Below are 24,662 nucleotides of genomic sequence, written 5' to 3'. Positions count from 1 at the left end.
GAAAGGTTTACCCAGGAGAGGACATGCTGTTAACTTGTTAAATCAAGTTTGGATGGGCCCTTCCTGGCCCAAGGATGAGAACAGTGACTAAGATGTTAGTTAAGACTAATAACGCATCCCAGACCCAATGGGCATTAGAGTCCTTTGGTGAACTGACTTCATCTCAGCACTTGATGCCTCCTCCTATGAAACCACTTCCTTCAGATTCTTCTCCTTTTTGTTTTCACCTGAGCCACTTATGCTAAGAAATTCCTCTTCAGCTCTCCTGTCTTCTCCATCTATAAACACCCACTGCAATATTTTAAATTAGTTACTACTATACCAAGACGACACTGACAACACCAAAATCTAATCTCCCAACTGAAAGTGTTTCTGAACAACAGTCATCTCACCACTGGATTTTCTGCAAAGCAAACCCACTATATTCTGTCTCCCCAGGCTCCCAACTGGTCAGAACTCTGGCCACTCCTCTCACTCTCTTACCCTGTAAGTCCTATCAGTTCTACTTCCTGAGTGTTCCCTGGACTCCACTCCTGCAGCTGCTGTCTTGGGGCAGGAAGGTTCAGCAGAACGGTGGATCCACAGCCTTACCAGGTCTGTTACTCTCAGTCGCTTCCCTCTGCAGACAGCCACAAGACAGCCCTCCTAAAATGCACATCCTAGGTTGCTCCCTGACTTCAAATCCTTTGCCAGCTCCTTTCACCTCATGATTGAGTCTAACCTCTTCAGCAAAAGATGCCTTCTTCACTGCCCACATTTCTTCTCCTGCAATCTTGCTGCATCAATTTACTGGTGGGGTGGGTTTCTGGGCACATCATATAACTGTAATCCTCTGTGTCTTTGCACTGCTGTTACCACTGTCTGGGAGGCCTGTGCCCCTCCCATCACTGCAGGGCTCCTGTTCGTCCTCAAAATACAACTCAGACAGCCCCTCCCAACGGAAGGCTCTTCCGACTTCCCCAAGCTATAACTTTCTTCTATCACCCGGTGATAAAAGGCATCTGTGTTTAGGATGATCCTTGACTGAAAGCCACCAGAGGGCAGGTCCACATTTTGTTCTTCCCTTTGTCTTTGGGCCTGGCATATCATGTCCCTGGCTCAGTAAACATCTATTGAATTGAATTAAAAATGCAAGGAAGATACAATATTACCATTCAGTATATTAACAGGCAATGTCTCCAGTGGCAAAGATCTACTTTTAATATGCAGGGACCACTGAGTTTTGCAGACAGCCTCTAAGGTATCTGTATCTTAAGTTGAAATGGCATCCCCCTATATGGAAAACAAAAGAAAGAAAACAGCAAGTCTGCTTTCCCCCAAAGCACACTTGTACGGCTACCAGCACATTTTTCTGCGCTGGTTGAGAAACATTTAACGCTTTATCTCTGTTTGCAAAATCCAGTCGTATTCCCACCAGACGCACAGTATGGGAATCTGACTCATGGACAGGCACCCCTAGAAGATCAGGGTGATGACGATGATTTTCATAAAATGTCACTCTGTCGACGCCTTTTTGGTAAAGCAGAAGTATCATTATTAAATGCTGAAACATGAGAAGCTGCAATATTTGGACTGCTTGCTTTTTAACATAACTCATTTGAAATATATGCTCACTGAGCTAATCTTTTGTTCCCTGGAAGCCCCAGGCTCTGAAAATTCTGTCTTATTGCAGCAGGCTTCAGCATTCAGAACTGCTGGCAGCGTGGTGCTAACCTTCGCTCACATTCAACAAGACCCCTTACTTCCACTGCCTCTTCCCAGCCCAGGGCCCCGGTCCCTAAAAATGCCACAGTGCAGCCACAGACAGCTGTTGTTCCCCAGAGAGGAACTTTGCCTGTCTACAAACACGGGGGGGGGGGGAACTAATGCTTATGTTTTTATAAATATCTAATGCATTTTGCTTTGGCCCCTGTAAAAAGTGAAATGATCTTACCTACCTGACTTCCCATATCTAGGCTGGACCACCAGACACTCATGTAAGGCAGTGGTTTTCAACTGGAGAGATTCTTGCCCCGGGGGCATGTGGTCATGTCCAGAGACACTTTTGGTTGTCATAACTAGGGAAGTGCTACTGGCACACAGGGAGTAGGGACCAGGGATGCTGCTGGTCCCACAATGCACAGGACAGGACCCCCCCACCCCCATAACAAAGGGTTATTCTGCCCCCAAATATTAAGAGTGGACAAGGGACACCACATTATGCAAATATGTGATTTAAACTTTAAAAATATATATTATGTTTTTTTTTTTTTTTACTGAAAAGATTGAAAATTCACCAGTCATTCAATTACTTAAACTATTGACCTGTTGGTGAAGGTCAAGGTGGTAGAGGTAAAGCTCTGAGCAGTGGGGAGGGAACTTCGTTCTACAGATCTACCCTGAAGCCAAAGAAAGGAGGGACGAGTTGAGTTCATGAGCAGGCCTTCTATTCTCCAGGTTTCCAGAAGAGCAACCTGAACCAGTCTCTGGGTCAGGTTTCCCTCTTGGTTGGCTGTGTCTAACTCACCTTGAATCGCCTTTCATCAGCGGTAGACACACGCCAGTGCAGAAGGTCTGGGCTTATTGTAGGCGTGGGCTAGTTCCCACATCACAGGGAGACCAGCGCTCAGCTTTCTCTGGGAGCGAGGGAGCGGGAGGAAGGACAAGGAAGCAGACGAAGCGAAGGCACTCCCCACGGTCCACTGCACAGGAGGGGGAGGGCATGCATTGGGGGAGGGGAGGAGTTTTACTGGAAGGGTTTTCCTCTTTTGTTTCAGTGGGGAATTATACATTACATCATTTTAATGTTGAAAATATCATACACCGTAAGAATGGAATTAAGAGATTCTGGGAAGAGTTCCAAGACTCCCTTTGTAAGACCTAAGCAATGTATCATTACAGACTGTCCTAAAGAAGTGGGTAGGAGCGAGCGCGAAACACAGTGGGCTCTTTTGCTGTGCAAATACACTAAAAGTTGGATGCCTGGCACAGAAAGTAAACAGGAACTCCCTGGGTGGCCCCAAAGGGAAGAAAGAGCCTGCCAAAGCCCACCAGTGGAGCGGAGAGGGGCTGCTAGTGAGACGGAGCCAAGGGACTATTTGACAGCAGAAGGCAGGAAAAGGAGCCCTACCCAAGAGCAGTCAGTCTTGATGGCACTTGGTGTCCCTGCAGCCTCGTGTGGGGCTGTCAGGGAGGAGACCAGTCTCCCCAGCAGGACAAAGAACACGGTACAGACAGCAACGGTGAGCACGGGACGTAAGCTGGACTGCTGCTCTCCCCTTACGCCTCCTGCTTGGGGCCCCAAGCCCAGCGGTGCCGTGGAACCCATCACCACCCATGACCCAGTCATCTCCATCGGGTCTTCAATTCACTACACCTCATGTGAACTCACATCCAAATGCAGCTTCAAGACAAGTCCCCTGGACCCTCTTTTAAGCAGATGGCCACTCCAAGCCCGTTCTAAATAACAATCCCAGAACTGCTACTGTGACCAGCCCACCATGGAGAGCCAGCAGCTGACTCAATGTTATGGACGGGCTGCTCAGGCCCCCGAACTCTCTGGGAGAACACCAGCTCCATAAGGGAAGGGGTCCTCTCCACCCTGTGCACTGTTGCATCCTCATGGCTCAGAGCCAGCCTGCACCCTGAAGGAACTCCGTGCACACTTGCCGAATGAGTGAACAGCTCTGTTCTTCACCTGCTGGTGGGCAAGTCTCTGTCATTCCGAATCGGCTAAGTTTGTATTGAAGGACGGGGCTGATTTTGTCATGAAAGGCCCGGAATTGTTCTGGGGTCTAGAAGAGATGGACACAGCTGGGTTCTTACCAGGGATGAAGTAATTATGGAAAATGCGAGTATTTCAAACCCAGACTCACATTATGGTCTATGGTTTCCACCCAGAGCAGCTGGGTTTCTACACTGCAGGGTTCTGGGTTCGGGGGTGGGGATCCACTCCAGCCACTCACAGGTGTAGCTTCAGTTGGTCCTGGAGGGAACAGCCCAGCCTCCCAGGACACACCTGCGGGCCACCCTGGCTGCTAGTTGGACTGTCAGTCTCAGCCATTCCCTTCTGAGGAAAGACCGGCCCGCGGGGAAGGTCACCCCCGGTGGCCAGCACTCATTTTCAGCTGCCTTTCCTTTTGCAGCATAGAGTCATCGTAGTCATGACAGTATCTATTGCACGTGTATTAACCTTCTCTTCCCGACTAGACTGAGGATTGAAAGAGCTGTTGCTGCCGCCTGGCCCTTCCTCAGCGTGGTCCTGGACTCCCCGGCTGGCTTCGCGCTCAGCTATTTGGCAGAAAGCCCACCGCACTCTCATGCCGGGAGCCACACCCGGCACTTCCAGCCCAGGGCTTTAAAATAGGGCCCTGCTGAGGCCGGAGTGTCTGCAGTTTGGCAGGCTCCCAGGTGCGGTCAGGAAGAACCGTAACCAAACTCACTACCACGAGGCTTTGTCGGTCAGTGGGGAACACGGGGGCTGAGCCGGACCGTGGTGAGTCTCGAGCCGGGACATGCAATCCACTAACCACCTTCCCAACACCGAGGTAGGGGATCTACGCCATCTCTCGGTCATAAGCATTACGATGGCTGGCAGGTGACAACAGGGCCCGTGACAACAGAACAACCTCACAGGGAAACACACGCCCACCCTTGCAGACCCTTCGGTCACACTGAGTGTTCTGGAAGCCCTCCCTGAGCTGAGGGAGCCGAAGGAAGCAGCAAGAACTCCGGGTTCCCCTACTTCCTGTTCATTCTCAGGGCCCTACTAAGTCACAGGCAGTCGGGAAGCCAGGAAGTCTCAGAGGACAGAAGCAAAGGTTCTAAATAAGCCTCCCAGAAATCCAGAGCCCAGAGATGGCCTGAGTGCATCTGTCCCCAGCTGGAACACGATTAATAAGTTGGGAATGTGCCCAACTGGGAAACACCATGTTCTGGCTCGTTTTCTATTTTGATCTGAGCCTAAGGCAAACGAGACCAAATGACCCATAAGCAGACCAAATTGTATTTGTGGGAGTCATTGCTCAGGGAAAGGAGGAAACTCGGTTCCAAACCAAAAAGAGCAAAGGGCCTTTCCTTAGGTACTTTGTAAAAGGCCACGAAACTGCATGCTGTGACAAGCTGCCTTTATTCCTGCCTGACGACCCTCTCCTCAGCTGCACACAGGGCAGAGAAAGGACGTCTCCTATATGTGGCATAATGGAAGATCATTAAGCTGGACGACCTGGTTAAGAATCCACGGCCCGACTCCTGCTTGCTGTGGGACCTGGGGCAAGTTCTTTAATCTCTCTGAACCTGTTTCCAGACCTTTAAAATGAGGATAAAAGTATCTACAACTCCCTGGGTTGTTCTGGGTATTAAATGAGATGTTTCATGTAACAGAAATCTATGGAAATACCAAAATGCACAGCTGTCTAGACACTGGCAATGAATATAAGCCCCCAGGACACAGGCTGGGGTCTCAGGGAACAACAGCCACTGCTACTTCATCCTTCACGCACGCCTCCCGCGAAGCCGGTGCAGCTAGGCTTCGAGAACCGACCAACCACGGCAGGCGTTAACAGAGGCCTCTTCCGAACCCTCACCCTGCGGAGGGAGAAGTCTTCCAGCTCATTTGGCTGCAGGGCCCACTCTCCTCCTCCAACTCATGGTCACAGGGCCTCGTCCCCTTGACCGGGATGTCACTGTGACTCAGAGCCCATTGGTAAAGCCGTGCCAGGGGCCAAGTGCGTCTTCACCTCCCCAGGCTCAACAGGAGAACAGTCTGGCCGCCACTGCCAGATGCTCCCTGAACCCGGGAAAGGGACTGGGAGCTGCAGGGACCCGGAGGCGGTCGGGGCTTCGGGCTGCCTGGGGCGGGCTGCACCTTGCACCCCCACCTGCACGAAGCCAGCATAGGACCTTCCTCAAGACAAAGGAGCTATTATCTAAGTCAGCATCAGAACTCAGAGCTCTCGTACTGAAGGCTACGGCGTGGTCAACCGCCTGATGAAATTCTGAAAGATACATTCCAGGAACACATGACTGTCCTGCTGCCTCTCTCTCTGTCTGTCTGTCTGTCTCTCACATGTACATGCCTTTGCTAATATTTCATATAACAGTGAAGCAAATAACCCAGAGAAATGACTGTTCTCTCGCAGCCATGCAGCCGGGTGATTTTTAAATGTATTTTAAGTGTGGTTTAAGTGCCCTGAGATCACTTTGCACCACTGTGTAAGCTGACAGCACTAAAGTCACAAGACTCCCAGCTGCCGCACCCTTCAAAAGCAGGATTTCTGCCTTGTTAACCCACAATGAAGGGTTCTTCTTCGGAAAAGCTATTCCCTGCCCTGCCCGGGCCCGGCTGGAAACTCCAGGTGCATTACTTTGCGGCAAACCCCAGCCAGCAACACCCCGACACACCCTCGGCAGGGAGCTAAGAGTGCTGGGTTTCTGTCCCTGTACAGGGGGGTTCTGTGCATTCTGTACCCCCTCTTCCAGAGCAGATCACAAATGCAAACTTAAGTTCTCCCCTCAAAATGAGGCTTGGCCAGGCTTACGGCTCCGATGTGCCCCGAGTCCTGCTGCAGAGGCAGCTCCTGGGCACCGGGCACAGCATGTCTTATGTTTTTCCAACGGAAACCTCTGCTTTCACAAACTGGGTCTCCGAACAAAGGCTGAAGCATCTGACCAGTGTTGACTCTGCCACTCCCCCTCCAGCCCCCGCCGCCGCCTCGTCTTTGTTCCTCTGGGTCTCGGCCCTCCGCTCAGTGCTCAGCCAGGGCTCCAGGGGTGCCACCGCCAGCCCCTGGGAGCTGGGGGTGGGGAGACCGGGATTCCAGGCCACCAAGGCCAGGAGGCTCAGCCGCCCAGTCACTGATTAAGATGAAAGGAGTGTGAAGCGAATTTAACCTGCAAGAGTGGGACACGGGGCGTTCACCAGGCCGCACCCCAGACCCTGGGCCCTCCTGGCTGAAGAGCACCTCATTCCTCCCACCCCCTCTGATAGAGAAGGAGAAACACATCACAGAAACTGGAAAACAGAACAAAGCAGGAAACAAACCATCCACAACTCTGCGACCTCAATAACAGTCCCTGAGAGCTTACTGGTATCATTTCCTTTCAGCCTTATTTTTTCGTGGAGGGACCAGGTCTGCCAAGTCGCTGTCCTGGGCAGAACCTGCCATGAACACATGCCTTGAACCATCATCAACTCTGCACTACTTCCTAGGCTCCCATCTCCTGGCTCCACCATTTACGCTATTGGATTTAGGGCAATTTAACTCCTCCTTTACTTCGTCACTCAGCAAAATAGAGAGTAATTGTACCTATTTTCTAGGGCTGTTATAAGAATTGTACGCAATAAATACCTGCTGGATGCTTAAGACAGTGACACACAATCATGTAACTATTTAATATTCAATTGTTTCTCTATTGGCTGAAAATTTTCATCAAATAGCATATTATTTAGGGGTTGGGGGTAATAGATCAGTGGTAGAGTGTGTGCTTGGCGTGCACAAGGTCCTGGGTTCAATCCCCAGTGCCTCCATTAAGGGAAAAAATTAAAAATAAGAATAAATAAACATAAATATATGTTATAAAAAAAAGAAAAAATTTTAAATAGCATATTACTTAAGTACACCCTTAATGCTGAATGCTTAAGTTGTTTTTGGGATTTTTCTATTATGAATAATGCGCTGAAAATTCAGCATCTTTATACATGACGTTTATTTTATTCTTTGTGTTGTTTTCTCAGGCTAGATTATCAGAAATAAAATCAACAGATCCAAGAGCATAAACATTTTTTTAAGTCTTGATACAGATTACCAAATTATTCCCAAACTATTAGCAATTACGATGCTTTCAGAAATTTATGAGGATGCCAATATAGTGATATACTTGCAAGTAACATGATTATGGAAAAATCAGAGGCAATAATTTATGGGCTCATAATCCTGTGTAGCCAACTTGAAAAATTATCCATTATCTGTAATTGGCTTGTCTTTTTGTTTTGGCCAAGAATGAAAGGAGCTCCCAGACTCCGACTTTGTGTGTGTTTACTGGACCTTCCGTGTGAGGTCTGCGCCGGGAAGCCCCAGGACCCTTGTCTTTGGTGTGTGGAAGGAAGGAGGAGGTCACAGTGCCGCTCATCCAACAACAGCGAGTCTGTATTCTCACCTTTGCTCCTCATGGCAATCCTGCTTTCATCTCAACCATGAGAACTTGAAGGCTCAAAGGAATCTGAAGGTAGTCGCAAGCCATTCAAGCAGAGGAAAACAGTTGGAAGACCTCAGGTCTTCCGTTTCTAAGGGCAAAGCTCTTTCCATATCAGAACATGGGAGGGGAGCCAAGCGAGACAGGAAGGGCTTAAGCACACGCTGAATCAACAACCTAAACGTTGCAGAAGACAACAAGTGGATGGAGCCGGGCTCCAGAGTCAGCCTGACCCAGAGATGAACCTTGTCTCCACCACTCACAGCCTAAGGGATGCTCAGCAAGTCGCTCCCTTTCTCTGGGCCTCAGAGACACCCATTCCGTGGGGCTGCTTCTACAAGCATCCTCACAATGAAGTGATGCACTGCAGATAGTCGGGGAGTGACTCCCACACCTCACCCCGGCACACTGCTAAATTCTGCAGGGGAGATCTGTACAGCTCAGAGTTACACACTGTCGAGCATCTCATTTTAGAGGCAGGGCCTGACAAACCCAGTAGCTAAACAGTCATAATTTACCTGCTGTAATTTCTCATGGTAACTGCCATTTTCTGTTCTGTATAGTTCGTTTTTCAGTGGTAAATGGGGATAGTGACTGAGGATTTGTGACAAACGGACAGATGCAGAAAGCAAATGCCACTCATGCCATGGAGCCTGATACCTTGAAATTCAAGAAGGCTTAAACCTGAAGACTGCATAGCTCTATCTCAGCATGAGAAAAAAGCACTGGATTCTTTTAAATTGGTTCCCAACACTTGGTTTATCATCTAGACTTACGGCAGGGGAAAATTCCCTTTATCCTTTGCTTTGGAGACATCTACTGCAAGGCAGATTTTAAATCCCAAAGTCGGCACCTCTCTCTAGTGGAGAAATAAAAATCACCTTGCAGTAACGACTGCCACCTTGTGGCCACATATGAAACTGCCGCTAGGAAAACCGGATCACCAATGTTAACATAAAGGCTTCACTTGCTGAACAGTGGAATCCCACGTAACCACTAATATTTGGGGCTATTGCATAGTATGTATTTCCCTGAAAAATTCTGCATTGTGTATGCTATGTTCATTGGTCTCTCGATCTGTTCCAGGTTAACTTCTTTTCTACCATAGCATCATCTAATTGATGTTAAGAACTTAGACCGCTTTCTGTAGAATCTCGGGGATTTCCTGTGGTAGGTGCAAGTCCCTGGGAGCTCGATAGGAGAGATTTCTTTATTTGTTTATTAGAGGAACTTGCAACAGCCACTGCACAACCACATCAGTCAACTGTCTGACTCAGGGTTATCAGCCCATTAATTTCATCCAATCCAATGCCTGCTCTTTGGTGCAGGCCCTGGGAAGACGACCTGGGGTTAGCCCTGCCTGGCCCACAGACGCAGAGATGGGAAGCTGAGAATGGAGGGGCAAGGCACCAGGGCCTGCAGGGGCTCTGGGGCTCCTGGAAGCACTGAGGATTCTAGTGAGGAGGGTGTGCCCTTGAGGAGCCCAGGCCACACGGGGAGCATGACGGAGGAGTGCAGGGGAAACTGAGCTGACCCCCCAGCTCCTTCCCACATGCATGGACAGCCTGGGAGTGCACACCATGCACCTCCTTTAACACAACCTCCTGCCTCTGCCTGCCCATCTTTCCGGCCCCACCCCGTGTCCAGGCTGCACATGTATCTCTGCCAATGCAAGTAACCCTTAAACATATGTGAATGTCCAGCCTCACTCACTGATAGAGAAATGCCCATTAGAACTCCAAAGACACCTTTTAAAAAAATCTCTCCCATCATCAAAATGATAGCTAGCATGCCACAAAAGGAAGAGGGTGGGAGAAATAAGCCTTCTCACACATGGTTTGGGTGTGTGAATTTAGGAATACAACAAGCAAATGATTAAGAGCTTGGGTTCAGCAGTTAGATTGTCTGGCCTCAAAACCTCTGCCACTTGGAAGCTAAATTTCTTCCCATCTCAGTTTGCTCATCTATAAAATGGGAGTGAGGTTAACAGAACTTGCTTCATATGATTACTGTAAGAGAGCACTTAGGACAGGGGCTGGTATGTAAGGGTTGAAACATTAGCTATCTTTAACCACTATGGGGGAGAAGGCCAACTAGACTCTGTCAAAGTTATAAATGTATAGGCCCTCTGACCAAGCAATACCACTTGTAATAGCGTGTCATAGAGAAATCCTAGTACAAGTACATAATAAGATAAAAACACAAGGGAACTCACGGCAACTTTGATTGAAATTGAAGTCTAAGTACATCCTAAATATATAGCAATAGCAAACAAGTTAAATAAATTGTGTCACATTCTTAAAAATGGAATGTAATGCAGCCATTAAAACATGAGGCAAGCAGGTGTATACAAATATGAAATAATCTCAAGATACATTATCTCATTTTTGAAAAAAATTAGGTGACTGGGGATGTAATGTACACAACATGGTGCCTAGAGTAGGTAACACAGTATTGCACACATCAAAGTTGCTAAGAAAGTAGCTCTTAAAGGTTCTCATCACAAGAAAAAATATTCTGTGACTCTGATGATGTTGGATGTTACGACATATGATGTATGATGATGGATGTTAACTAGACTTATTCTGGTGATCTTTTCACCACTTACACAAATATCAAATCATTATTTTGTACACCTGAAACTAACATAGTGTTACACATCAGTTACACCTAAATTTTTTAAAATGTGTGAATTTTGCAAGATGCGTTACAGAGATTTACTCTCTCAATAAAACCATTTTGGATTTGTCTCCTTAAAAAGGGGGGGGGGTACAGAATGAAGGGCAAATATATACTGACACTTGTGTGTGTGGTTTTTTTTAAATAAATACGGATACATACATGTGGTGTGTATGTATGCTATTATGTGCAGAAAGCTCTGAAAGGCTACCCTTGAGACAAAGTAATAATTGTTTCTTTCAAAGAAAGGATATGGATACTTGGAGGGTGCTTAAAACAAACTTTTTTGAGTTTAAAAATGCAATCTGCTATGTCATTCCTTTGCTAAAATGTCTTCCATTTATTTTTAGGACTAAAATCCAAGCTCCTTTAATACAACCCACAAGGCCCACACTGCCTGGCCCCCGCCTGGCCCAATTCTGCAGCCTCGGTTCTCACCAGGCCCCTCCCGAACCTCACATTTTATGCTCCTGAGCTTTATTTACACCTCCTGTTCCCATTTACTGGTAGACCTATGCCTGAGCTGTTCACCCTGCTCACTACATTCACTTTCATTCTCTTCGCCTGACTAATTCTAACTGGCCCTCTGGTTCCACTTGGCTGCTGCCTTCCCTAAAAATGCACTGCAGCATCCCTGGACCAGGTGGGACGCCTCATCCTGCTCGCACCACACCCTCCAGTGCCCTGCTGGTGGCAGACAAGGGACGTGTCCTGAATTCCCTTTTTCAGAACGCCTTTGACAGCGAGAAGATTAGGAGGTAAGTGTGGCAGACACTCCTGGTGCCTCTGCAGGAGTCCTCCTCCCTCACCACTGGCAACAGAAGCCCCGGGCTAGGTGGGCAGCAGAGTGTCCTGACCCAGGTCAGTGGGAACTGATCAAGGGAGTCAAGCTTGGCTAGACATGTGCTCTCCTAGCTTCCTTTGCAGCTACAGGTGAGCAGGTAACTCAAGTCTTGGAGATTTTTCTCTCCCTGATAGAAGGAGAGCGACTGGGAAGCACTTTCTGCCTCTGCCCCATGTGCTTCCTGCTTTGGGTGCTGTCATATGAGGTGTGACACTTAGGGCTGTGGCAACTGCCTTAAGACCCCAAGGGGAAGGGATGCCTGATGCCACTGAGCAACTAATCCAACCCGAACATTCTTACTGCCAGACTTCTCAAGACAAAAAGTCGGTGCTAATAAACTAAACTCATCCTTCCTGTTTATTTCATGAACCTCTGTTGGTCAGGTATTCTGCAACTGCAGCCAAAAGCATTCCTTTCATGCACACCATGATGGAGTGGACAGACTGGTCTCCTAGATCAGACCACTGAATCAAGCAAATTGAAAAAAAAAAAAATCAAGCAAATCCCTGATTCAGACCGGAAACCATGTCTTGGGATATTACGAGCAGGGTGCCCTCGCTGGGCCTATCCTGGTCTGAACTCTTGTGCCCAGGTCCGAGTCAGTTTAGTATTCAGCAGTGGGGCCAAGGCCCAAGTCACCAAGATAAGCATCCCATGACACTTACTCTATCCTTAGACTTCTGTAACCTCCCCTCTGCTGGAGGAGACGCCCGTGTGAAGACCTTTTCAATCTTAGGACACAACCCTCAAAGTGATCCTTCTCCAGGACAGCATGAAAGGAAGTGCCTAGTTCATCGGTTTGGGTCATCAGAAGTCCCTGGGACCTTCCAAGGGCCCTATCTTGGGAGTCCATGCTCCCAAAGTTTCTGATACTCTGTGAAATTGTCAACATTCTGTTGGCTCAGCTTCTGAAGAAGGGGGACCATTGAGGCGGTGCATGGGGGTCACACTTACGGGGGTCTGAAAGCAGCAGAACAACTGAGTGAGGAAGGGGTGATTGCGGGCCAAGGACAGGATCCGCTTCTCTGTCATTGTGCACTCCACGTCATCGTCCTGCAGGATCACGTCCTTCTTGAGCACCTTCACAGCATACAGGTCTCCAGTTTCTTTTACTCTTGCAAGCATCACCTGTGGCAAGGCAGGAGGAGGAGCATGAGCACGAGAACTCTCGCAGTTCTCAGAGTGGGGGCTCGCACAGGGCCGAAGGGCAACGGCCAGAGGGAAATGGGCGTGTGGATACACACGTGCCCCTGCCAGCCACAAACAGGGAGCATGCATCCTTGAACGCAAACAGCTGAAGCCAGGACTCACCTTCCCGAAGCTGCCCTTCCCCAACACTCGGATGAACTCAAAGTCGTCGATCCCGAGTCGACTGGAAGAGTTAACCCCGATGCCATTTCCTTCTTTGGTGCTCTCCTTTCCCTGTCGTCTTAGGGTCGATCTAGAAACAAGATTCTGCAAAGAAAAGAATGCCTCGAGTCAGAAATCACAGCGAAGCATGAAGCACGGATGGATGAAGAAGACCTTACATGCAGCTTCAACCCTCAATACAACACATGGGGAAAGAGCCTGACATGTGATCAGGTTCTGCCGTTCAAAACTGCCTCAGTACCAGCTCCTGAGCTGTGCTTTCTGTATCTGGGTAAGAACTGCTTCAAAATGTATCTCGGCCACTGAATTTCAGTTTGTGCTCAAACGGGAGTGCAGAGAACCACAAACGTCTCAGTCTGGTCCCTCAGGTTTTTGCAATGACTTTCTACAGAAACAGAAAGTTTCAAAGAGCGCCACCTGGTGTCCATGTTCTGTAAAGAGCGGTTTTCAGGTCTGCTCAGAGAATTAAGGACCACTGGGTACAAGGATGTGAATGAACGAAGCATCATTTCATACACAATATTTTAAGTTACAGAAGAAAAATAAAAATTAATGTAAAAATTGGAACAATGAAGAGATGAAGAATAAAACTGACAATACCTATAACCTCACCATCCCTCTCAAAAAATAAAAACATATATATACACACATCTATCTTTATATTTGGTTTTTAAAAATATAATAAAAGTATTGCTTCATAGCACCAATTTTTATTTAACATTTTTTCATGTGTATTTTCTGTGTCTTTAAATGTCCTTCAAGAACATGAGTTTTAAAGGCTGTCTGATAGTCCATATTTTGGAATATTGCAATTGATTTATGAATTCTCCTGCTATTGGAAATATAGGTTGTCTTCCACTTTTCGCTACTATCAGTAAAACTGCAGTGACCATACCTACATGGAAATCTTCAAATCAGGATGATTAGGAGTCTAGGCTCTCAAGCAGGCTGCCTGGGTTCAAATCACAGCTCTGCAGCCTAACCCTGTGGCCTTGGGCAAGTTACCTACCTCTCTGTGCCTCAGTTTTCTAACAAAGGGGATGTTATAGCACCTGACATATGGGTTGTTATGAGGAATAAGTGAGCAACTGCACCTCAGGTACTTAGATCAGTGCTTGGCATGGGGAATAAGAGGTATACAAACTATGAGGTATAAAATAAACCACCAGGATATATGGTACAATATGGGGAATGTGGCCAATAGTTTATAGTAACTATAAATGGGGCATGATCTCTAAGAATTGAGACCCACTATATTGTACACCTGTAACATATAATACTGTATTAAAATAAATAAACCTAAGCTGTGTCCCCAATCCCAATTATGATCATGATCATCATCTATTTCCTTAAGATAACTTTCTGTAAAGGGAATTCTTTGTGCCACTGTGTTAATTTTGAAGAATTCTGATTCATGGTCAACTTGCCCTCTAGGAAGGTTAACCATCAACACAGGGAGAGCTCTAGTTGCACCACACGGAACTACAAGTAGGTGTGGCTTTCTCTGCGCATGCTCCAGCCCATTCCCCTGGTATAAGACCCATCCTGGTAGGGGCGCTACCTAAAGGCAAGGTGATGTGCAGACGTCCACCTCAGGATATTTATAAGACAAGCTTCCACCAGACAGCAGACTGAAAGTCTAATATCTGGGAGCATTTGACCTATTTAGCTAAAAACAACAACAACAACAAAAAAAAAACAAAAACAAAAACAACAAACAAAAAAAAACCTTATCTGGATCAACTTCTAAGCAATGTTTGCAATAAACAGCTGGGCAATAGCCTATAACTGCAAGGATTTTACTTAATCCAGTAAATAAGTGATTGAAGATACAAAATGGGTCATCTTTAAAATCCAACTGTTTTCACAGTTTCTCCTCTAGATCTCTGATCATAAATTTTTCAAAGGCAGAAAAATTTTACCAGCTTGAATTTCACTTCCTCCACTTAAATACTTCCCTTGGTTGGGCTGGCACTGGCCAGAAAAATCTAAGCCAGTGTTTCTCAATCTTTTTTTTTTTTTAACCCATTCTTCTCTCTTGATAGACTAAAGGTGTCTCTTTTGAATGCTGTACTGTCAAGTAACAGGTAATTTGGGTTTTCTCATTATTAAATATTAGCACATTAAAGATACTTGGCTCACATGACAAGTGGCACCAGCCATTGCTAGAGACTGCGCCGCATGGCCAGCTTGTTCACATGGTATTTCAGGCTGAAATCCTTAACCCACGGCCCTCAGGCACAGCTGTCTCATGCGTTAGAAACCCTCCTCATGATGTAGCACCCTGTCTGCCTGTTCACAAGAAAGACACGCAGACTTGAAGGACTTCGCCAATGCCTTCCTAAAATCAAGGAACACAATGACAATCCAAGGCCCCATCTACCAGGCAGGGGTCTCTCAGCAAAAAGAAAGTGGGGTGTTTAGGGATGACATTTTTTTGGATAACCAAGAGCCTGACAGTGACTGCACGTCCCTTCCTAAGTACCCAGAGGTATCTGACAGTTAAGTCCAGAACTTTACTGAACCAGAAATCAAGCTACACCTTCCAGAAACCACAGCCGTAGCCATGGCTCTTTCCCAGCTCTCGGCAGCCCCTGGCCAGCAAGGCAGCGATAGGACGAGGCCCTGGGGTGTGGCTGAGGCTCAAGTGGACAGCAGGGGGAGGTCACTCAGGGAAGTGGCAAGACAAAACATGCCCACAGCAAATGACACGCCCCACCCACTCCTGAGAGCTCAGAGGAAGGAACTCCTGTCCGTTACGGAACTTGAGATAAATCTACAATCCATAAACAAAAACTGCACAACCATTGGATTGCACAAAACAAAAACTGCACAACCATTGGAGGGCTGTGGAGAACCCCACAGATCTCCAAGTTCAATCCCTTGCAGAGAGGAGGAAGCAGAGCCCCAGAGTTTACTGGTCAACTGCACAGCCAGGCACCCCCACCAAGAGCACAGCCCAGGCCCCTGGATTCCAGGCTTTTCAGCAGACCACAATGACAGGAAGCTGATTTAAAAAAAATCCTTCTTCTGCTTCTTGGTAGATCTGTACGCTCATTATTTCTTGTCATGCAATTGTATACAGAATCTTATTTGTGGAACAAAATGTTCTTTAAAAATGCAATAAATCTGTTTATTATATTTGCTGAGATTAAGAACTTTTTCCCCCAATTTACCTTTTTTCCTTTTCTCTTTTTCTCTTTTTTTTTTTTTGGTGTTCTATCTAAGAAGTCATTGTCTAACCCAATCATAAAGGAATTCAAAGGTTACTGTTATTGATTTAACATTTACGGAACAAAGTCAAATCCTCCATATTTAACTTCTTTAAAATGGTCCCAACCTTCTGATAAACTTAAAATGTGAAGTTATTCTTTGTGTTCAAGTAGACTGGGGAATTACTGTATAAAGGACAACAGAAATCATATATCATGTATTAATTTACTTTGGAAAAGTCTTTATAAGGAAGTCAAACTTGTAAAGTACTCTATAAACGTTACCCAGTGAGATGAGGAACTTTGATTACGCCACATGCCATACCAGGGCTCAACACATCTGAACAACTTCTAAGTTACAGGACATGAAAAAAGTGAGGTCTCACCGAGTTTGGAGAAATATTTCCAGGTTGGAGGCCCATTCCCGCCAGAGTCTTGGCCAGTTCTACCGCGTTTACCCCGCAGTTGGGGGCCACGTTCGCCTGACACCGAATGTGTACATTCATTTTACAAACTGGAGAGAAGAGGAGAAGGGAATTCACATTCAGAAAAAAGTCTCGTCAACACATGCTGTGAAAGAGAACTCTGGTAACCCAAAAGACTGTGGCAGGGGAACGCTACAGGCCGGACAATGCTGTCTTCTCATCAAGTTAAACTTACACCTACATCCATCCCTGCCATTTTCTTGATTGCTGTTTCAGAGCAGGAAGCCTGGCATGCTGATGAATAATAAATTTCAAACACCTCTTTCTTACCAAGACTTGATGAAAGACATTCTCCTAAATCATATTTTAACAGTCATCACCGATTTCACAGCATGATTCAAGACAGATCAAAACGTTCATCACAGCAACAGTTCAGTCAATTAAATAACAAGGAATCGTGCCAGCTGCCTTTATACTGTTCCTTGCATCTCTCAATAAAAGGGAGCAATTGAAAAGCCATGTGGAGATCGGTGTTGCAATGGGATGGAAATGGTGTTCCCGAGAGAAGAACCTCTAAGTGAAGCTTTGTTTCTGAGCACTGTCTTTGGGCAGCCCTCACTGCACAGAATGCGGCATCCCGTGTGGCTGTTTCTCAGCGCTTGCAGCCTGTGGCTTTGTGGGTGAAGAAAAGCAACTTCTTAAAGGTCACAGTAAGTGGCAGTTGGGAGAGGAGAGCAAAGCGAGCTAAGCTCCTGGTACACAGGAAGCTGCCGCAGGACGATGAAGGACCTGAGGGTTAATCAGCACAAAGTTCTGATATGGTTTCTTGACTCGGGCCCTGCTGATTGGAGGCATAGCTGAAGCAGCCAGGGACGTGTTTTGAGTGTGTCAGCCCCTCTCTGGGAGCATGCACAGATCCAGGTTTTGTGGGACCTGAAGTTATGCAATTTGGGGTTGCTCTCTTTAAGAGAAAGAATATGCAATCAAGTAGAGAGCTTGGAAGGTGGCTTGCAAGGGAGGGGCTCCAAGGCTTAAGTTTCATTAGCTTCATAGGAAATCCACCTCTCTCAGGAAGGCTGGTAGGGAGACACACAAGCCTGCAGTGGCCTTTTTAAAGCACCATGTGACCATACAAGCGAAAATTACAGGAGCCAGAACGCTGTAGGTACACCACCCTCAGCACAGGCAGGGACAAGAGCAATGCAGATGAGCCCCACCCATGGCTCTGCATGTCCCCAACAACCATACAGAAGCAGGAAGGGACTTTTCATGCTGGAAGCCCACACCTGGGTGAGGCTGTCTGGCTAATGTTCAAGCAGTGACCAAGCCAAAGCCATATGTGAGTCGGCTGCTGCTTGGTTGAAAAAGAATTATTTCATGTATCCACGAAAAAAAATAATTGAATGGTGCTCTGGAGAAAGATAAGAATTTGCCTTTCTCGAAGACAAGTGACTGGCCACCTTTTGTTAACAGAAGCAGGCTTGGTAAGTCTAGGAAGTCAGTGGAAGGAGTCCAGTTTTATTGACACAAACTCTGCCTTCCCTGGTGACTCAATGCGTCTAAGGCTTTAGGCTAAAATGTGCATGTATTTCGGCTGGAGACAGTGCACCCCACAACAGCCAGATTGCTACATCAGCACTCAATGCAAGATGACTCGAGGTCAACAGTCGCCTAACTCCTAACAGGACAGGGATCAGCTCTCATCCCCAGACACTCTGCTGACGTAAAAGGTCAAATTCAGGCTCCACTGGGCATGGTTACAGTGCAAGCTCACAGCCAAAGCTTAAGTGTCCTTCATTCCACCCACCCGCTCTGATCTTTATCAATATCTTTGAGAAGATGCAGGGCAACTCTAGTTATGCTTTTGTAACTCGATCCCTGCTTATTTCTGGTGAGGTCATCAGACCACCTTCCTGCCCGTCCTTACCCATAACCCAGCCTCCTCTGCTGGCCACCTCGCCACCTATCATCCTCCATTTCTGACCAGATCGCATTTTTCTCCCTTTCAAATACCTACTGAAATACACAATGACTAGCCTGTCCTCAGCACTAAACAGATGACAGCCAGCAGGCCAGCTAACTAGATGGAACACTCAATTTAGCAGCTGACTTAACATTTTACAGTTAGAAAACCTGTGCATCACACGTCCCTCTCTGTACGCTATGTGCCTGGCAAGGGACATAGAAATAAAGAGCCATGAAGATGCTAATTTGCCCAGTATCTAAAACCATCCGTCCTAGGTCAGATTCTGAGCTGCAGAATTCTGAAAGCTCGCAGCATGGTGTTCTCATGAGGAAGTGGGTACCCAGAACCCCAGCATCTCACTTTTACACTGAAGTCCTTGTCGCATTATCCCCCAGAGCAGGGAGCCACAGTGATCGCAGAACGTCGGCACTTTGTAGTTGTGGACGCTGAACTTGTGTGGGATGTTGATTCCGAACCTCTGCTCAGCAACCTGTAAGAAGGAAACAGGAGGACAAGAGCTGAAATTCCATACCAGCAACTTGTGTAAAAACTGTAACAGCAGAGTGTTACTATGACACCTGAGCTGGGTATATTATTTTACTGCTCAGCCACAATTAATTACTCAGGCCTTACCAAGCACACTAAGCACATTTTCTTACAAACAATTCTAGACAGAAATGGGTGGTGTGCATTATATGGTTCGCCATCTGGGGAGAATGAGAGAAATTTAATTTTCATTTCACCTTTTATATTCAAGCTCTATTTCTCTCCCCACCAATGCCCTAACACTCAGGTCTATTTCCTAGAACCTTTAGACTTCAGGATTAAACAAGTCTTTACTTATAAACTACATCACTAGTTCTTCCAGAAGCTGTGTCATGGGGGGGGGGGGGAGATGGCACCCAGAGGACATGGAACCACGGAAGGAATTTATTCCAAAGTGACATTCAAGTGGTGACCTTATTCAGCCCTTCCAGCCTTTGCTTGTCTTTGCATCCTGTTACCTGCAAAGATGGTGTATTAATCTCACATACAACCATTTCTCAGACAGGGGTACTCTCATATACTGTTTCCAGCAAATAATTAGACTAGGCACATACGCGACAGGCTACAACACGGTTTGATGCAATAACAGAGCCACACATAACAAGGACTGGGGCAGTGTTACTCCTCTTGAAACTTTTCTGGCCTCTTTCTCATAAAAGAAAGCACAAACGCCTCTCTGTGTACTATGTGGCAAACCTGGGTGGATGCTGTAAAGAACCACTGAGTTCCAGAGTCAGCCTCTTCAGTGCACCTATAAATCCACTGCTGACTGTCAGCAATACTCCACCTGCTTTCTGCCTACAGAGTTTAGAATGCATGCCCACCCCAGCTGGATGTAATGCAAGTGCCAAGAGTGAGGTTCAAGCATTTATGAACCGATACACACTCTCCCTGAAATTCCTCAAGAGCCCAGAGAGGGCCAACAGTCCCTTTATTTGGGAAGCGCAGTTTACAGTTAACAACATACTGCAAGATAGAATCGATGTGATGAGTATGATCCCATTTTAAGATGAAGGCTGAAAAAGAAGCCAGCTAGCAGGGGCTGGACTCTACACCCAAATCCCAGTCATCTGATGCAAAACACAGGAAACTTCTCATGATTCCAAATCTCTCTCCAAATTAGTAGCACTGATCCCTAGAGCTTTCACTCTGCTAATAACCAATGAGTCATCTTAAAGGCAGGTCAAGCTACGCAAGTACAGAAATACAAATGCCATAATATAAAAAGGAGAGATATTTCAATTCTGATACCATGATTGGCTTCAAGGAGTGTGGAAGGTAAGTGGGAAAGGGAGCGAGGGAGAAAAAGAGGGAAGGAGGGAGGGAGAGAAAGAAAGAGAGGCAGAGAGACCGGGAGAAAGTCGGGGGAAGGAGGATAGGGGGAGACGGGGAGAGGTGGGGAGAGTGAGAGAGGCAGGGAGAATGTGCACACATGAGCTCGTGCAGGCACTTAATCAGTAAACTGTTATCCTCTTACCTTTGAATCCACTTTGTTAATATTGTTTTGGCAAGTGCAGGCTGTAACAATGAGATGATGGCAGCGCTTATGGACGACACAGGTGCACACTAGGAAATTAAACCCAGCGATTATCCATTTATCGGAGGCTGACAGTCTAGGCCAATTCAGTAGTCGACAAGGGCTGTGCCATGTCATCGTGGCTGCATTTAGATGCGGGGCCCCCGTGATGACAGCTGGCGCTCCCGTCCTTCCTATATTCCTTAGCATCATCTTAACTCATGTTCAAACTATTCGTGCTCAAGTCCTGCACTAATTTCATCTTTCCTGGCTTTAATCCCTCCTGTCCCCACCTCCAGTGGAATTATCTCAGTTCATGATGCTGGACACCTCAGCCCTGTGATCTAAAGCATTCGACGGTGTCTCACTGTTAGCCAAAATAGAGTTGAAATTTCCCAGATGGGTTTTAGGCTCTCCAGAGCCTTCCCCAGGCTCACCTGTCACCTTTCTTTTATGGAGGCTCCTTGTTCCATTTAAAACTAGACTAGTTGCTCTTCCTGGAGCAAGTCTTCACCCTCCCCCACATGCTGTCCATGTCCTTTTCAATTCCTAAGAGATCTTCCTTTCCTATCGCCTAATTAAGTCTTAAGTTTATAACAAGACACAACTTTAAAAAATGTGTCTTCCATGAAAACACACTACCCTTGGCTCCCTTCTAGACTGAAACTCTCTCTCCTTCCCCTGATCTCCTACAACCCTTAACCTGCCCCCCTCACTTAAAATTGTCCACATGTAGCCTCTAGTGTCCTCAGGTTTCCCAGCCAGTGTGAGGCCTTAAACAAAGCAGGCATCCAGTAAGTATTTGCAGAATGACTCATTCAATTGTTTGAATAGTTGGAACTTACTAAATAACTCTTTTTTTTTCATTTGCATTTAGATAACTGATATAGTGCAGAGTCCAGTTTCCATTAAAGGATGAACATGTGCGATGAAGCAATATGAAAATATACATCACTTTAAAGATCTTTCAAGACATATGGGAGTTTTTAGGATTAAATACAGCAAGACAGATGACATATCAGCAAACAGTACTACAATTTAAAACAAATCTAGCTTTCATCAGATTGAATTCTCATGAGAAACCAACTGAAAGTGCCCAGAGAACTGGTCTTTTTATGAGGGAATCCTCCACATAGAAGTATCTTAAATTCTGAGGCTTTTTTTTTTTTCATGGTTAGCTTGGCTACAGGTATATCAGTTTTATTGATCCTTTCAGCGAACAAACTTTTGATTTAGTGGATTTTCTTTATTGTTTCCCTAATTTCAATTTCACTGACTTCTACTCTAATTTTGTTATTTCTTTTCTGCTGCTGACTTTACCCTTAAATGTCTCTCCTTTCTAAGATGGAGACGTAGATGATTGATCTTAGATCTTTCTTCTTTTCTAATACATGCACATTCAATGCTATAAATTTTCCCCTGAGCACTGCTTCCACTGCATCTCACAAACTTTGATAAATTGTTTATCATTTGATTCAATGATTTTTTTTCTTGAGCCTTCTTTGTCCCATGTGCTGTTTAGAATTTGTTGTTTAATCTCCAAAAATTTTAAAGTGTTCCAGGTATCTTTCTGTTATTGATTTCTAGTTTAATTCCATTGTGGTCTGAGGATATAATTTTTATGATTTACATTCTTTTAAATTTGTTAAGGTTTGTTTTATGGCCCAGAATGTAGTCTACATTGGTAAATGTTCTGTTCCTAGTGAGCTTGAGAAGAACATGTGTTCTTCTGCTGTTAGATGGAGTATTCTGTAAGTGTCAGTTTGATGAAGTTGTGATAGTGCTGTTTAGGTCAACTATATTCTTACTGATTGTGTGCTTGTTAGCTCTGTCAGTTACTGACATACTGAAGTCTCCAACTATAATAGTGGATTTGTGTATATCTCCTTGTAGTTTTTGTCTTAAGTATTTTGATGCCCTGTCGTTAGGCGCATTAAAGAGTGTTACATCTTTTTGGAGAACTGATCCCTTTATCACTACATAATGCCCTTCCTTATCCCTTAGAATTTTCCTTGTTCTGAAGTCTGCTTTATCTGTTTGCTTTTGATTAGTGTTAGCATGATTGGTATATCTTTCCAACTAGGCATTTGGTTTTACATCCCTTAGCAAGATGTCAATAAGTTAGTGTCCTCATGTCTTCTGACCAATGTTCTTTCCTGCTCTTTTAATAGCAGGTGGCCCACTGAAAATCATCTCTTTAAATATTCTGGCACTACAGGCCATGGAAGAAGAAATAAATTAAAATAACAACAGACACATCACAAATCCTGTATTTTTTTAACTCAAAAATATTCTCGTCCATCAAGAGGTTCTTAAGTTATCTTTTTATCCATAAGATGGACAGATCATATCCCTGTACTGGAGAGGTCCAAGCCAAAAAGTGACATTGATTTTGACCTGTGAACTATGTTCTCACCTGGGGCTGAAATTAGTAGCGTCAGATCAATTGTTATCATATCAAGTATATATTGTTTTTTCTAAATTTGAGAACTTGATAGAATTGCTCATACACATTAAAGTCAAAATTACATCCGAGAGTATGTCTTATTCTGTTCTTCTGAGGAAAATAATGTTTTACTTCACCTCCTTCAGAAGAGAAGGTGGGATTTCTTCATTTATACACAGGCTCCCACTCAAGGATAGGGAGTGTCATTTTACCAATCACCTGTAGAGTGTAAATGAAGAAGACAGGTACCATATGTAGAAACCATGAGATGATGCCCAAGCCAAAGATGAGGGAGGCCCAATAAAAGACAAGTCCAGTCCAGCCTGGCTAAATCTCCAGAGTAGAGAGTCTTCTTTCACTTCTCCCATTTTTATCTTGTTTCAATTCCCCCAGAATTCTAATAAATTGAGTTTATCTTACAATTGTGAAAGGCAAAATAATGTGAATGGATAATAACTTACAAGATCATCAACAGCTTAACTTTGAACATTCTCACATTTAAAAAAAAATCAGAAAATCAAAAAAGCTACTTGGATAATAGCTCCTATTTCCAATGGAGGTAAAAAGAAAACAGCAGTGTGCTTCTTCTCACCCCTCCTGACAAGGGGATTGTAAAATACCAAAAATTTACCTTCAAGACTCAAGGGCCCTGCTTACAAAATGGCATTACCTTTTAGTACGTTCATGTTATTGCAGAGATAAAACTTTAAACAACTAAACTTTATTAGGTATCCTGGATTCAGGAATAAAAACATTCCGTCTACTTTGTCTACAAAAAAAAATAGACAAAATTTAACCAAAACTAAAGAGTTGTAATTCCCTGGGGGTCTCGTTTAACCTACAGAGTTATTTATCAAAATATTAATGGAATGTATCCTGTTTCCTCTTGGTATAATCACTTTTTAAAACAGGAACAAGACTGAACATAGTTTTTAAAAATGTTTTCTTACCTTGGCATTGATAACCCTGTTTCCCAAATACTCCCCTGTTCAAGACAATAGAGAAAAAAAGTAACCATCAGTCAACTGGTTTCAGCAACAATGCTCCTATAATTGCAGTACTTAAGGAAAACAAATTTCATCCTCTGGTCCTTTATAAACAACACAATTTCAGAGAACCAGCAAAAGATGCTTTCCTTTTTGAGCACTTGTTTGTTACCACAAGACAAGGAGGAAATTGTCTGATGAATTAGAATGCTCCAGATGATACACACAGGTGAGAATTGCTGCTCGCCTCTCATGCTGCTCGCCTCTGTGGCAACCCCCCAAGTCCTCAATGAAATTAAACCCTCATCTGCGTGTGTGATGGAGCCTCCGCTTGAAGTGTCACTCACCATCTTATTCAGCATTCTCTCTCAAATACATGTAAAGATGTGCAGAGGGTGACGTAAACAGACGCAGATACACATACAGACATAAGCAGGTGAGCCCAGTGCAGCTGCCTGACCTGGGACACCTTCCCTCCTCCCTGTGCCCACATCACTCC

The 24,662-nt window shown here is 45.4% G+C and overlaps 1 protein-coding gene across 1 annotated transcript in view; it reads right to left on the bottom strand.

Annotated features, from left to right (window-relative positions):
* Positions 1-24,662, bottom strand: part of PRKCH (protein kinase C eta) — a 205,664-nt gene that overhangs the window by 73,422 nt on the left and 107,580 nt on the right. The window contains exons 4-9 of the mRNA XM_006216558.4: positions 24,128-24,162; positions 20,693-20,781; positions 19,030-19,159; positions 16,665-16,792; positions 13,007-13,150; positions 12,650-12,823 (exon numbers count right to left, since the gene is read on the bottom strand). Coding sequence (XP_006216620.1) covers positions 12,650-12,823; positions 13,007-13,150; positions 16,665-16,792; positions 19,030-19,159; positions 20,693-20,781; positions 24,128-24,162 — 700 coding nt within the window. The remainder of the gene's footprint in view (positions 1-12,649; positions 12,824-13,006; positions 13,151-16,664; positions 16,793-19,029; positions 19,160-20,692; positions 20,782-24,127; positions 24,163-24,662) is intronic.

This window comes from Vicugna pacos, chromosome 6 (assembly GCF_048564905.1).
Source record: "Vicugna pacos chromosome 6, VicPac4, whole genome shotgun sequence".
In the NCBI taxonomy this organism is placed as follows: domain Eukaryota; kingdom Metazoa; phylum Chordata; class Mammalia; order Artiodactyla; family Camelidae; genus Vicugna; species Vicugna pacos.
The sequence above is the reverse complement of the archived record's forward strand: the minus strand, read 5'-3'. Positions and strand labels throughout refer to the sequence as shown.